General features: G+C 38.4%; 1 protein-coding gene across 6 annotated transcripts in view; it reads right to left on the reverse strand.

Moving 5' to 3' along the window:
- Positions 1-2,287: 2,287 nt before the first annotated feature.
- JPH1 (junctophilin 1) overlaps positions 2,288-16,196 on the reverse strand; it is an 84,160-nt gene continuing 70,251 nt past the window's right edge. Inside the window, exons 4-6 of one of the 6 annotated variants that reach the window (XM_017885823.1) lie at positions 13,898-14,544; positions 6,506-6,601; positions 2,288-2,304 (exon numbers count right to left, since the gene is read on the reverse strand). In XM_017885823.1, the coding sequence (XP_017741312.1) occupies positions 6,521-6,601; positions 13,898-14,544 (728 nt within the window). In that variant the 3' untranslated portion in view covers positions 2,288-2,304; positions 6,506-6,520. Of the gene's footprint in view, positions 2,305-3,976; positions 6,336-6,505; positions 6,602-13,897; positions 14,545-16,196 lie in introns of those variants that run through there. The other 5 variants (XM_017885796.1, XM_017885788.1, XM_017885819.1 and 2 more) reach the window with 5 other exon arrangements.

Genomic DNA, 16,196 nt, shown 5'->3' on the forward strand with positions numbered 1-16,196 from the left:
AAAAAAAAAAAAAAAAAAAAAAAAAAAAAAAAAAAAAAAAAAAAAAAAAAATTGCTCATAAAACTGAGACTATTAATGTAATAGTATCTACTCTATGTTGAGAGTCTACTATGTGTTGGGGAGTTAACTAAAGTTACCTAATTTGATTCTTATAAAAAACACTATGAGGCAGATATTATTGTTCCCATTTTACAGACACCAAAACAATCCTTAGAGTTTACCAGAATTGGGCATGTGGTGTTTGGTGCTGGCAAACCCAACAAATGGTATTTGAGAAAGGAAGACCAGATGCCCAAATTTCAAAAAATGGCATCTGAGAAAGGAAGACCAGATGCCCAAATTCAGTTCTTCTTATACTTCTCTATTCGAGTTAATATCACCAACTAATCTGATCTGCTTGTCAAACTTCACTGGTGAACTCTGAACATGCTACTGGTGTGGTGATGCTGACAAGGCGCTATGGTCAGGTGAGAGGAAGAGCTCAGGTTTTGCAGGGGACTAAGGGACTAAAGTGTACTGAACACACAGGCAATGTTAACATTCCTGAAAGCTAGCAGCAGGAGAGCAGAAAGGTTTGGAGTGCTTCTTTTATAACCTACTCAGGTAGTCTTTAGAATGTCAAAACAAATCCAGGGGAACTGTTGATAGTTTGAGTGAACCAATGAAAACTCCCAAATATAGCCTGCCATGGCATTTTGGATTAGTAATACTACTTTGTGAAGAAAAAAATGAACATGATTGTTAGTAAAAATGGAAAACAATTTCTATACACAAAAATTTGAATGGAATAAAGCTGACACCGAGACAAGATTATGCTGAATTCCTCACATTACTTGCTGTATCATGACAAGTTGAATGTAGATAACATCAAATCTTATTTTGAGCACATAAATATCTCATTCTTTGGTGCTCTATTGTGTGAGATTTTGTAAACTCTTGCTTTGTTTCAGTGAGTAACAGCACACTTACATATTTATCCTTTTGGATAATGTATGAATTAGAATGTTTTCAATCTTGACTTTTTATTTGGCCTAATTATCTGATGTAAAACTGCTTTTACGATGCATCTGTAGTTCTTAGGTCATGGATTCCACCACCTGCTGGCTTTACAGCAATTCTATGTCTAAGCGCCTCCTTGGGCTTTATCAACTTCCAAAGCAGCTATGCGACCTCTAGATAGGTACTCACTGTACTGGTCGGAAACAGTTGTTAAAATATGTCCAGAAAATAATCATGTCCAGAGAATAATCTTTGGCTTATCCTCACCTTTGCTTCTGCTTTTATTGTGCAGATGATGTGATATTTATGACTCTTTTCTTCCAAATATATGTTGTAAGTGGCAAGGATGTGGCATATGCATTCCTGAAACTGAAGACCTCCACTGTTTTCTCATAAGCAAATATCATCATGAAATCCACTGCACATGTTCAATATCATTCTTCACATTTTATGAATGAGTTTGCTTGGGTTGAGGCAGCGGACGAGGAAGAATGTGTATATCAGTGCTATAATCTTCTGTTCATCTCTGTCTCCATTTAAGGATAGATATGCTCTTTACCACAGTATGCAAACAGCTTTATCAACCACCAGCTGAACAAATTTCAGGGCCTCGCTTCCGTGTTAATTCCATTATGGCTTACCTAAATCAGACTTCAGATTCAAGGGAATACCAAGGAAGTTTTATGGAATATTGACATAAGGTATCAAAAGAATACCACAGCATTGGGCCAAACCTTTTTATGTCTTCTAGGTACTCTGTGCAACTTCTGTGTTCATTATTGAGCTTAAGTTCAAACACAGATGCCAAGTTCATGTACAACATGCCTCTTCAAAAACACCATTACTTATATGTTAAATTTTAGTAATATTTAGTATAAGGTTCAAATATATTACTATATAAATATCTTGCTAAAAGTGATGAAACAGGATTGTAAATACATGCTATTCAGAACTTTTAAAAGACTCTGCTGTAGTTATTATTAACTCAGTGGCTCATTAAGGAGCTTATGACAGATAGAAATGGGCCCATTCAACCCGCACTCCTACCTTGGATTTCACGGTATTTGCCATCACATCTTCATGGCTGATGAGTGGCAATGTGGAATAATTCTAGCCAATATGTGAAATGAAAAAGCACAAGATGTAGTGTCAGATCTGGGACTCTGATACAGATTTTTATGACTTTATGGCTACGTGATCTTGTGCAAGTCATTTAACTGCAGGAAAACTTTCCAGGAAGATTGCAAGAATCCAGTGAGACACTGATGTGAAAGCTCTTTGTAAAGCAAACGTCTTCGTATTCTCCTATATTGGAAAACACATGTTAGCAAAGAGAAGGAACTCTGTAGGTGGGGCCTTTAATTTTCCCGGTGAGAAAGACTGACTTGTCATTACTGCAGCAAGGACATCCCATGACCCATGACCTAATTAAACATTACAAAAAGACCCTTAGAATGGAGTCTCACTGTATTTTTCAATGTGTCTGAGACACTAATAGGAATTTAATTATTTTATCCCTATTTCTTTCAGTCAGTAAAAAACATACAAAGCAGTTACTATGTGCCAGGCACTACAGTAAGCATTTAACATAAATAAGGTCATTTCATTCTCACCATCACCCTGTGAGGCCAGGTAGTGCTATGACTACACCCATTTTACTGATAAGGAAACCAGGGGCATGGATTAGAGAAGGATCCATAATCAATCATGACCAAAGCTGGAATTTCATCTATATTGACTATATTCATCAGTATTCACTGTCTTCTCTATCTCTGCTATTTTCTCCTATTCCTATAAACCAGACCCCTATCATAGAGGCCACTGCATTTCAGTACCTTTGGGGTGAGAGTGAATTGTCAGAACAGATAATTCTTAAACCTGGAATAATCAAATGCAGTCTGATGAACCGTGACACTGTACTGGCAGAATACGCCACATCAACAGCCACCTATTAAGTTGGGACGATGAGGCTATGTTACTTTCCAAAGCATGGCAGGAGAGCTGCAAATGGCAGGGAGGGTATGCCTGGGGTGCCTGCTAGCCACAACTCTTGAGAAACAGTTGTTGCATTAAAAGGGCATGTAGAATATTTTCCAGACTTCCCAACCACACAAGCTTCACCCTAGCTTTGGCATCAGCGCTCACAATGTGTGGCTTGGACACGAATCTGGAATCAATAATCTCTCTAGCACCTTGTGCTTTCCTTCCCTGCTTCAAAAGTCTGTTCTGTGTTCTCCTCCTTTAGGATTTGCTAGGAGGCTAATTACTGAAGTTGAGTAATCTGTTCAGCCCTAGAGTCAATAACTCTGTGCATTATTTATATGAGGGGCTCCAAGATCTTAGCCCTCAACAGGTGTGATGAATTTGGGAATTTAAAAGCACCATGGCACCTCCCTGGAAAGCTGTTTTGGAGATGGTCCTTTTATCACAGTGCACAGGTGGCTTGCCTACGTGTCAAGCCAGCAGCTTAGGCCAGCACCCTGGATGGCTTCAAAGGGAGCACAGTGGCTGGAAGTCCCGGTGGCGGCAGGTTTATTCAACCCATATTGTGCTTAACCTTCCAGGAGTGCACCTAAGCAGCAGGGGTCATAGCAACATATTATTTGGGGCACAATGGTAAAAAAAAATTCTAATTAATTGAAAAGTGCCCATGTAGGAGGGAGATTTACTTCAACTTTTCTTTAAAAATAAGAGCAGTCTTTAAACTCTGGATAAGGCACTAATCCAATTAATGAAGCCATTAAGCAGAGCAATGAACCTTATTTTGCAAAATTATTTGCAAGGCCCAGGATGAAAGAAATGTAGAACCAATTGGTGGTGCAGTATAACTACCTTCTGGCACATGGCTTCTTTGTGCATTTTTTCCTTCTATTTCTGCTGTTAATTTTTCAGCAGATCTCTTTCAACACCACCACCGAAGCATTCCACATAACTCAAGACAGTAATTTACTCACAAAGAAAACACACTTCCGACTTTATTAATAACCAACTTTTTTTTTATTAGAGCAGATACAGTTGTGAAAACTGTACATTATACATTTTGGTTTTGAGAATTATAAATAAAGGAACTCACAGGTAAGGAGTTCTTTTTCACAGCAAGAAACTTTAAATAAACAAAGTCATGTTTTATTAAGTACATTGGCAGACTTCATGTGCTGTCCAAAATGTTGAGTACAGTATAACAACCCATTAGAAAGAGCCTTCATGTAAAATACAGCTGTGCACATTTTAGAAAAATACCAACAATTTGAGCTTTGTTTTAAAAAAGCTTATAAATCATACATATATTTATAAATGGGACCAACATGCTCACTTTATAAACATATCCTCTCGCTATCTGTTACCCATGATTTCCAAAGCATTACACATTTTAAATAAACACTTAATAAGATTAAATATTTTATTATTATTTTTTTAAAAAACCAGCTTTCCCAGCATAAGGAGCTACAGGGTTTGGAAGGGGCGGTGAGAATACTGAGAGTGACACAGGAACTTTAAACGTTTGTTCTCAGGTAAAAACGGACTTCCTAAATTTAAAAGTCAAAGCAAAATGTAAAAAATGAATATACAAGTTGAAATTTTTCATTTGCTCTCTTTCTGCCTTCTTCTTTATTCCATATTGGTCACACCCAGGATTTTCAACATATTTGTGCTTCTGTAAGGAAACATCACTGGGTTACTACCTGCGGTGGCAAAAGACGTCAGTCCACAATCTGTGCTAACCAGGGAATTGTGTGAACTGTCTTTCTGCATTGAAAAAGGTAGCTAATACGGTAAAAAAAAAAAAAAAAAAAAAAAAAAAAAAAAAAAATCTGATTAAACCATGCAAATCAGTGAAAATATTTAGGAGTAGCTCCCCCTCTGCAATGTAATGTTTTAAAAAGATTTAATAGATTAGATAGATACTTTTCCTCCCCTGATTTCTTTTTAACTAATTACTTTTATAAAGACCATTTAGTTTCTCTAAGTAAGCATGCTTCTCAATATAAAGGGTAAATTATAAAACAGCAAAAACCCAGAAATGTCAGAATGACAAAAGACTGTAAAAGACATATATTTAAAATAAAAATGTCTAAGCCTTTAAAATGGGAAATGAAATTACAAAAGGACTTTGAAAAACAGGAAAGGCAGAAAACTGAGAGGCAGTGATTGAACAAGGCTTTATGTTCTACCTGAATGTATTCAACAGAAATTTAAGTTGGAAAAAGAAAACAAGAAAGAGCAGAGCAGTTTATTAATAGCATCTTGCTTAACTTTCATGGGAATTAACACAGCCACCGACAAGATTTTATTTGGTTGTAAAGTACGTCAGCAAAGAAACTGAATCCTTTAAACACTGATTACTGCAATCCATGCAACGTTTGGACTATACTTCTTAGAATTCTGTTGTGTTTCGGCTTTTAAAATTTAGCACTTCCTAAGTGCATAAATAATTCACCTCAGTAATGTTAAAAATATTTAAAGTTAAATTAGTTCTTAGGAAGGCATAGTGTCTTCAAATCGCTAAAATTTAAAGATAAATAACCTTTTACAAGTATAGGAAGAATAAATGACATAAAAGATGGTATATTGCTATCAAAATAAGCACATGTTCACTAGCATTTTGTTGTTTCTTTTCCTTGAGATGCAACACGTGTGTTTCGGTCCGGCCAGGACCGCAGGTGGTAGATGACTATACATCATATTTAAATAAACAGCAAAAATGAACAGAGTCGTGCACAAGCAAACGAAACGTTCTCTCCCAGAACATTCCAGGAGATGTTAAAGCAGCAGGTCATGGCATAAGACTGGTGAGTGATGCTGCTACCTATTTCTTCTAATGAGATAGGAGTGAATGTTGGAACCACGTCCACAGCAACACAATCCTCCGACCGCATTCCTCGGGCAGTCGTTTCCCCAGCTCCCTACTAAAAACGTCAGATGGTAAAATAGTAAGGCAGCTGTTGACTTCCATCAAAAAAAAAAAAAAAAAAATGCAGCTCCATACATTTCCAGTTTAGTCACACTCTGCTCGGACAGATGGAGTAGCCAATGCCAAGAACTTCGCCGGATGGGGCTGCTTCAGCAGATTTTAAAAAAGAATTATTATTAAGTTTTGCTCTCCAACATGGCCGTGCGCTTCAGCTCCCAGAGGACCCCAAAGCCACAAAGCACTCCCAGGGGAACCGAACAGGTCCTCTGGCTGAATTTTCCAAGTTTCATCTCTCTTGCGATCCCATCCTAATTCCAAGCCTCCTTCCCTGTGTCTGAGTCTGCCTGGGGTGGGCCATTTAAAGGGCTGACGGCACCACTGCAGAGAACTGTGGGCTAACACACCACTAGTTGTCAGGACTTCACTGAAGGGTCAAAACAGTTATAGCATTAAGTAACTATGTTGAATCACATTCAGGCATAGCCAAAATTAAAGTGAAGGACAATATGTCATTGTTAAAAAAATAGCAAATTTGGATATGAGAAAAGAATATTATTTACTATGATTTTAGATAGAAATTAAGGCGATTCTTACCTTTCCTAATTCCAATCAAGTTAGAAAGTGAACAAAAAGAATGGCCAACCCGATATTCAACAGCATGACAAGGACAATCATGATCGAATTAGGGCCCTGAAAATGAAAGAGAACAAAATAATTCTAACTTTTCCATGTTAATATCAAGATATTACCAAAGCCAATTACTGAAAAAATAAGAAAGTTAACATGATTGCAGTAAATAAGGCATAAAAGATGACAGCAGTTCCAAAAGGTGTAGACTAAAAACAGCAATGCTATGTTTAGATGGAGACATTTCAGAACCTTCACTTAAAAATGAATCCAGGCTTGAATTAGTTTAAAAACGTTTTAAACAACTGATCTACTTCATTCACCTCAAAACAACGGACAACAGCGTGGGCTGAGAGACACAGCTCACCATAATGGGGCCTACTAAGGGCTGGGAGTTAGAGGTGCATTTGTTGTTAGAATGCAGGTCAGATGAGGAAGAGCTGCTTCCTCCTCAGGGCAGTTAGAACAGGAGAGCAAAATCTGTAGGACAAAGCCGCCTCCAAGGAATAATTCAGGGAAAACTCAAAACGAGGTTCTCTACCCCCTGCTTTTTCCCTGGTTCTCTGTTTGGACACCACCCTTTCCGTTAAGTAAAAGCTGTAAGTGAGAAGGTGGATACTTGCAGAAGTTATCTTACAGGCCTAGCTTTTTAAATTTCTCTAATCACAATCACAACATTTTAGAAATCAAGTTATATTTTACAAACTACAGGATCCTATTTTGATAAATATCATTATAATAAATACCGGATAGTCCAAGGGCCCCAAATTTTACTTGTTTAAACAAACCAACCTCATATAACCCATCTTTTCAGATCTGCTCCATGAAGAAGCCACCTTTTTTTACAAAGTCATGGTATTTACTGTGAAACAACCCACATCCACAGCATTACTGTGAAAATAGTGTCCAATTCTTATATAGCATTAAAAGTGTTCTAAACTGGCTTTATGAGGTAGGTAGTTTTATTGCCCTTATTTTACAGATGAGGAAACAGTGGTACTCTACTTGGATATTGGGTAGGACTACACTGAAACAATGTTACAGAGGCCTCAAAAGTATTGATGTGTTTTGGGTGTGGGGTAAGTGAATAAGGGACATTGGAGCTATCATTGGTCAAGCACTCTCATCAATTCGGGTCTAGGGTTTGGGTCACACACATCATTTACTCAAGAAGGTCTCTTTCCCTGACTGAGCCCACATCTCTGTGGTAGAAGTCAGAGTGCCCTGCTTTCTCTATCACAATGAATTTCACACTTGACTGTCCTTTGTTGTTTAACTGCTATTTCCCCCCACAAGACGCTGAGCTCCACAGTGGCAGAGGCCTTGTCTTATTCACTGCTACGTACCCAGTGCACAGACACGTGACATTGCCCAGTTCATTCAGGCAACCAATATTTAATGAGACCCTACTATCTTCCAGCACATTTCCAAGTGCTGTGGATGTGGGTTGTTTTGAGACAGGCTCTTGCTCTGTCGCCCAGACTGGAATGCAGTGGTGTGATCTCAGCTCATCGCAGCCTTTACCTCCCAGGTTCAAGCCACCCTACCACCTCAGCTTCCTGAGTAGCTGAGACCAACAGTGTGTGCCACCAAACATGGCTAATATCTGTACTTTTTGTAGAGATGAAGTTTCACTATGTTGCCCAGGCTGGTCTCAACTTCCTGGCCTCAAGTGATCCTGCCACCTTGGCCTCCCAAAGTGCTGGGATTCCAGGCATGAACCACAGTGCCTGACCCAAATGTGGGTTGTTAAACAAAACGCATTAAATCACTGAAATGATTTAATTTCATTAATCATTTCATTAATCATTTGCATTAAATGAAGAACAAACAGGGTGATGAGTAAAATGGGGGAGGGAGAGGAAGTAAACATGAGTCCCCTTTAAGTGGGGACTATTAAGAAGAAGAAAAGCATCAGTTCCTAAACCTCAAGTAAATGGGAGGAAAATAAACATTTATTGCAGGTTTTTATAATGCTGGGCAGTGGGCTAAGCATCTCTGAGTAGATTTTTTTGTTTATTCTTCACAAGTGATTATTAGTTCCATTTTACAGTGCTTATGAGGATAGGTGTCTTGCTCAAGTTTCCTCAGCCAGTTTGAGTCACTTTGGAGCTCCATGTTCTTTTCTCCATATGTCTATTAAAGATACAGGCCTTAGTTTAAAGGCAGTTTCCCATTCAGTTATTTAAAATGACATTTTTATCTATATCCTATAATTTCCACAGTATCAGAAAAATATCAAATTGTGATAACGACCAACTGCTCTTTTAGAATAGTTATGTTCTAAATTAATAGGAGAGTCCTAACCTGTGCAACTCCTCAATTATGGTTAATTTAGAGCATAAAAATAATGCAGGAAACTCTGATAACTCAGAAAATAGTGGAGATGATCTTTCAATGTCACAACAGCACAGAGATTAAGGAAATGCTATTACAAGCTGAATATCCCTTATCTGAAATGCTTGGGACCCTAAGTGTTTGGGATTTCAGATTTTTTCAGATGTACGGGTTCGCATCCCAAATACAAAATTCTAAAATGCTGCAATGAGAATATCCTTTGAGCATCATGTTGGTGCTCGAAAAGTTTCAGATTTTGGAGATTTAAAAAATTTTAAAGTTTTGTGGGTACATAGTGGGTGTATATATATTTTGATACCGACATACAATGTGTAATAATCACATCAGGGTAATGAGGTATCCATCACCTAAAGCATTTATTCTTTGTGTTCCAAACAATCCAATTATACTCTTTTTAGTTATTTTATTTTTTCATTTTATTTTATTTTTTTGAGGTAGAGTCTTGCTCTGTCGCCCAGGCTGGAGTGCAGTGACGCGATCTTGGCTCACCGCAACCTCTGCTTCCTGGCTTCAAGTGATTTTCCTGCCTTAGCCTCCTGAGAAGCTGGGACTACAGGTGCTCACTACGATGTCCAGCTAATGTTTGTATTTTTAGTAGAGACGGGGTTTCACCATGTTGGTCAGGCTGGTCCTGAACTCCTGACCTCAAGTGATCTGTCCGCCTCAGCCTCCCAAAGTGCTGGGATTACAGGCGTGGGCCACCGTGCCCAGTTCTCTTTATTTTTATTTATTTATTTATTTTCAGTTTTCTTTATTTTAAAATGTACAAGTAAATTATTATTAACTATAGTCACCCTGTTGTGCTATCAAATACTGGATCTTATTTGTTCTATTTTTTTTTGTATCCATTAACCATCCCCACTTCTCCCTCCCCTATGTCTTCACTTTTCTTCCAGCCTCTGGTAACCATCCTTTTACTCTCCATCTCCATGAGTTTGATCGCTTTAATTTTTAGCTCCCACAAATAAGTGAGAATATGCAAAGGTTGTCCTTCTTCTGTGCCTGGCTTCTTTCGCTTCACATCACGACCAGATGTTGGAACATTCTGGATGTTCCACTTGTACTACTATACGCACTTGGATTAGATTTTGTTCATGAGTGTTTTAAGAATTTTGGATCATTTCAACTATTCTGGGCTACTGGGTTTATTTTATAATTTTCAAAGGTAATTTAGTGATATGAAAGATGAGGAAAAATACACCTGGTCAGAACAATACAACGTAGACTTCGGTGTCTTACGGTGGACCCAGGAAAGTGAAATTGCAGAGAACATGCCTTCCATGAAGCCAACTTCTAAAGTCCAAGGTGTGCCTGAACCTTAACTCCCATTTTGTAAATCTGTATAAGATTCTGTGAATTTATCTAACCCCTTTGAATTAGTATTTTGAATTTGTATATTCTCTTGGTTCGAATTTAGTTTACTATCTTTTCTCCAGTTTTTAGCCCACATATCACTGTACTGCAATTCAGATTTAATGAATAATGAATGAGTGCTTTATCCAAAATGAAAAATACATACATATATATTTTTTTCTTTTGCACACACACACACACATTTCTCCTGTATATGTTCTAATACACACACACATATATATATTTATCCTACCAGGGTGGTTCCACTTAGAAAGCTATTTTTAAAGGTGGACTCAGTGAAGATGAGGGAAAACTAGACATGAAAGGTTCAAACAGCAACCAGGGGAAAAAAAAATCCAGGATGCTATGTTCAGTGGCAGATACCAAGCCCTGGACTCTGTGTTCTTTATATACCTAGGCACAGGATACAGGGTGAAAAGCTTTAAGGTAAAGTCCCATAAATATGACTGTGGTGGCCAGTTGTAGCTTAAAATAGCAAAATGAAAAAAAATCTGTCTTGCTTTTCAAGACTGACTGGGACAGGTGTAATACAAGAAGCTGTAGCAGGGCACAGGGTAAGTCTTGATTGGAAGAAATTTTCAGGAGGTCAGAAAATAAAAAACAGGAAATCAAAATACAGAAAGAAATCCTAACTCAAAAAATTAATCTTTTATTCCTTTAAGAGACTGTCATTCATATTAAAACTGTAAGGAATTTTCTGCTAGAAGAGTTATTATGGTTTATGTGAAATCTAAAGCTTCTCTAGTTAGAAACACATGAGAAAAGCAAAGTTTAATTAAGTATTAATAGCAAAGTTTAATTATATATATTTACCTCTTTTTGGGGTGAGGTTCAAACCCGATTTGATGGGGATGCTTTAAATTTTACACACATTCAAATAAACCTCAAACTTGGATGCAAATCACAGGAATGGCTGAGAAAAAAGTGCAGTCGTTTTTCAGAATGGGCTGAGATACCTAATTGGAAAATTCCCCCACTTGATGGTAAGATGCTAAAGATGCCTCTTCTGACCCTACCAGAGTTGTCATGTTGCAAAATCCTACAAAATTTCGGGATCATACTGAATGTGTGTCTCTAGGACATGAGTCCATACGCAACCATTGCCCACAGGGGTCACAGAAGTTTCTTGAGGAAAATCTTCCTCAAGAAAGTAATCAAAGCCAGAGTCTCCCTTCTCCTACCTCTCATACTCAAGTTAACTAATTTCCTGTGTTAGTCTGTGTCCCAGGAGATTTTCTGTATTTCTAGGAGACCAATATCCAGGGTGATCCTGAGGATGGATCAAATCTACTTGAATATTTCTGAACTGCTTATGCTTCAACTAGCATTGTGTTGAAACAAACATCGTAACAGCTAAGGTTTCTTCATCACTTATTCTGCGCTAGGCACTATGCTAAGAACTTTTAAAGTATTGACTCATTTAATCCTCACAACAACCCTGTGATAGGTACAGATGAGGAAACTGAGGCACACAGCAGTAAGGAAACTGTCCAGCGTCACACAGCTGGTAAGCAACAGAGCTGGGATGTGAACCAAGGAAGTTTGGCAACAGAGTTCAATTCTGTGAATTTTAAAATTATTTATGAATGTCTAACTTACACCATGTCTTTCTCTCAAAACTATGTAGTACTCCATTGTCTTAAAGGTCATCCGCTGACAACATTTATGATGACTCTGTGACTGTGACACATCCTGACTCTCAGGAGTGGGGAAGGCAGCTTTCTGTTACTATTAGGAAGACAATGTTAATTCTTAGAATCTTCGCGTGAAGGTGCCAAGTCAATCTCGAATTTTGCAGAGGCAGTCTAAAGCTCAGGGTGGTTGCAGAGCTGCTGGGGCCTCCTTTCCCCCTTGGGGTGTAGAGGGGAACCCTCTACAGGGTTCAACTACTGTCCTCTACAAGGACCAACTACTGAGATGGAGGATGCTTGGCTAACTCCAAGAATCTGAGAATTCCACAAATAAATAAAACAAATGATTTTTCTAAATGAGGAGGCTGTGAATTTACCAAACATATGTATACTACTGTTTTACGGAGAGACTCTTTCAGCTAAGAGCTGGGTAATTCAACTTATTTTCCCCCTACCACAGCCTAATATACAGGACACTGGGGCATACTCTTCCCCTTGTAGAGGTCTAGAAGTCAACTAAAGCCCACAAATGGGTACCCAAAAGTATAAAAGATATGGCCTTGCATTGTTTGAATTTTTCTCCTTGTAAATCAGGCAAACTAATACTGATATATGCGAGGCCTTATTAACTTGGGGATAAAAATGCTGAAAGTCAAATGAGAAGTAAACTATTACATTTAACAAATTCAATAGTGATTATTACAGTTGTAATGTCAGGATACTGACATATTAAGGTTTCAAATCTTTAAAATGAATGCCTACTGAAGAGTCAGAACCTTAAAGTTAGTCTGTTTTGAAAACAATTTTTCTCCATGCAAGTTGACTCTTAGGAAGTTGGTCCAGTTAATCTGAATAATATATGTCCAGCTAATTAAAAAGTTGAAAATTTGAAAAAAGAAGACAACCAGTGTTTTATAGATACTAGCAAAATAAACACACTTAAGAAATTTTAAGCATAAGTTAACAGAGGAATTTTAATTGCTTAATCATGTGAGTAAATAAAACAGACAAAAATAAGAAACTGATGGCTGTACTATATTCTTGTTGGCCAAGATATTAATCCGTACCATTATGCAAATATGTCTCTATAATTACTAGTGAATACTAGGTGTGTAACATTCAACACCTCTGTTCTAAAGGGATGTGACCAGGTCAAGAGGTCATTTTTTAATCAATAATTAGCTTCAGATTTTACAAATTCTATAGCATTTGATAAAATACTAATTCCATACATTATTCAAAAAATTTCCTTTGAAAGAGGGTATAAAGATTTTTCAATAATACAGAGCTTTTCTGGCTGAATAATAAATATCTTAAATGCTTAAGACTAATTGATACTAATAACCTGCATCTACCAGAAAACTGAAATTGTAAGAGTTCTCACACTTTGAAAACACAGAAGACCAAAGAAATTCTCTTGAACTACTGGAAATTTTCAGTTCTCTTTTGGGGAAGAAAAATGTTCTAGCTGCAAAGGCTGGCTATTTAAAATCCAAACTGGGTGTGTATGAGAAGAATGCACAAGGGCTAGAGGAGAGGTTCTTTTGTGTAAAGATGCTGACCGCTGTGGTGAAAACAGGAGGGCTAAGAACTTGGTGGTGTCCTTTTCCTAGAGCTCTGAGAGCGGCTGGCCCTTGGCAGGGGTCATGATTCCTTTCCAGCAATCAGAGAGCAAGCTACCAGGAAGCTCACCAAGACACGCTGTTTAAGCCTTGCTAAAATGTGCTAAGATGCTGTGCTAAGCTGGTCAGATCTTACCTACCTGAATTACATCTAAAGTGGGGCCGGGTGAACACAGGGGTAGTGGGGGGAATTTCTGTCTGGAGAGCTCTTTGCTGTCTCAAACTACAAACATGTTATGTGCTGCTTTAAACAACCCTGTGCTTCTAGAACTTTGGTTAGCCTGGCTGTGATCAAGATGCACAGTCACACCACACAGCTCACTGAAAGAACCAAAGGGAAAAAAGAAAGAGAAAATGCTACTTGCAGTACTTACTGAATTGGCTTCTTTTTCCAAAGCAGGGCATGAATCGTTGCTTGCGGGATTCTTTGGTATAGCAAGTTCAGACTTCTTAGCTTTTGGCTCAGCTTTGCTTTCTTTGGCAACTGGTTTTGTCACAGATTTGGAGGGACTCCACTTGTTAGCGGATGGCTTGTGCACCAGTGCTGAGGAAGACTGGCTGGATCCATCGCCGTCCTCCACGTCTACTGGAGGGTGCTGGGGGGCGTTCAGCTTCACGTAGTAGCCGTGATACTGAGAATGCAGCTCCCCATTACTGGGGTTGGGGATGTGGTGGCGGCCAGAGTACTTGGACTGGGGCACAACCGCTCCTGCCTCCTTCGTGGGAGCCTTTGACATCAAGGGCTTATTGACAATGGCCGTCACCTGCTCATCAGCCACACTCCTTTTGTCTTGGTTGAGTCTCGCCCCTGAGCTGGGGTTTTGCTTCTTCAGGGTCTTTGGGGAGGAAGTAGGAGAGTGGCTGTGTTTGGGACTTGCCTCAGGAGATCTTGGGGGTGTCGTGCCTTTGCGATAAAAATGAGGAGATTCCTTTGGTGTAGGTGGCTTTTCTGGTACCTTTTCTTCTGGATTTTCTTTAGCATCTACACCTTCCTGAAATCTCTGTTTGACGTAATCAGGGCCTGGCCAACAAATAAAAAATAAAAAAATAAAAAGGTGGTATGTATATGTATGTGTGTGTGTATATATATGTGTATACATATATACATATATTTTTTGCTAAATCAGATTAACCTTTTCTCTTTTAAAAATAATATATTCATAAGGTTTTGACTAAGTACACATTTCATTCTCTAGGGGAAAAGTTTATTTATTATGGAAAGGTTTTAAGATAATACAGAATCTAAACAGTTCTGACTTTCCTGATAATTGCATTCTTTCCGCCTACTTGCAGAATATAGAGGCGAAATTCATGTTGATGGAACATTGGTCACAATATCATAATCTAGCATAATCTGCTAATTCAAATTATGTGGTGTAACTAAGACACAGAAAGTATACACTTGTACAAGGAAGTAAGCTGATGACTGTATGTGTCTGAAAATTTAATCAAGTATACTGCAAGAGGGGAACCTGTAGATACTGTATTTTTAATGATTTGTCATCAAACATGCATTAAAACTTCCTAGTTTGAAACAGCCTAAGTCTAAGGCTTAGGTTGCATGACACAAAGTCACTTCCATGTAATCCATTCACAGTTATGGAAAACATGGATTTGCACAAGCAGTGTTTTGCAGATATCAAAGTCAACACAAGGCAGTTGTCTCTGGTTCTGTAGCTTCAAGATTTTTTTTTTTCCTTTTTTATATACCTCTGGATTGTTTATAAAAATCTTGTTCTTTTTTATAAATGGGAACAAATTTTCATCAAAAAAGTGGCTATTCCTCTGACAGAGGAGAAAAAAATGAAAAAAAAAAAAAAAAAAAGTGGTCCCGCTGCATTGTTATTTTATGGGGAGTAAGCTGTAAAGAAACAGGGTGTGTGCCACAAGATGTCCTGGCCCTAGGAACTCGAGGAGGCTGTGGTCTGGAAAGGGGCATCTCTGGGCTGACACAGAGACCTTAGACTTCCAGGGCCTTCAGATCTCAGTAAGTCATGTGCATACTTTGGCTACCACTCCACCCATCTGCCACTTTTCGCCTCATGAGGTCAAGGTCACACGCAGTGCAGTTGACCCTCTTCCTCACAAATGGGCAGAAGCTGACGTCTCTTGAGTATACATGGAAGACACTGACCCCACCGACATGCTTATAGAGAGTTGACAGGCTCTTGTCAATTCCACAGCACTGCATCTGTTCATTTTCCTTCCTGCCTTCCACCCCGCAACCCTTCACCCCAGACAAACTCACTAACTCACTAAAAGATTTACAGAGGGGCTGAACAGCAATTATCCCTAATTGTGAGAATACATACTGCATACTTATACTTTAATTGCTCTTCTCATGGTGGTCTGAGTAATAAGTTATTGTAATGAGACTGCTATTTAATTATACAAGGAATTATCCAAAATTTAGAGCCTCACCAAAATCTTAGGGAGTACATGTTATTATCCCCATTTTACTGAAATGGAAACAGCTATAGCAGCTGAAAAATAAAAAATCACATAGCTCCCATGTATCTTTTAAGAAAAAAGCATAATGCAACACATAATATTTTAAAGCCAGAGACAAGAATTCCTGAGCACCCAGCATTGCAAGTTATACTCAGGGCACAAAACATAACAGTATTATCACAGTTTCCACCTTCTAGAAGATACATCCACTCCTGGGGATTC

Source organism: Rhinopithecus bieti, unplaced genomic scaffold (genome assembly GCF_001698545.2).
Source record: "Rhinopithecus bieti isolate Rb0 unplaced genomic scaffold, ASM169854v2 scaffold_1380, whole genome shotgun sequence".
NCBI classification, from domain to species: Eukaryota; Metazoa; Chordata; class Mammalia; order Primates; family Cercopithecidae; genus Rhinopithecus; species Rhinopithecus bieti.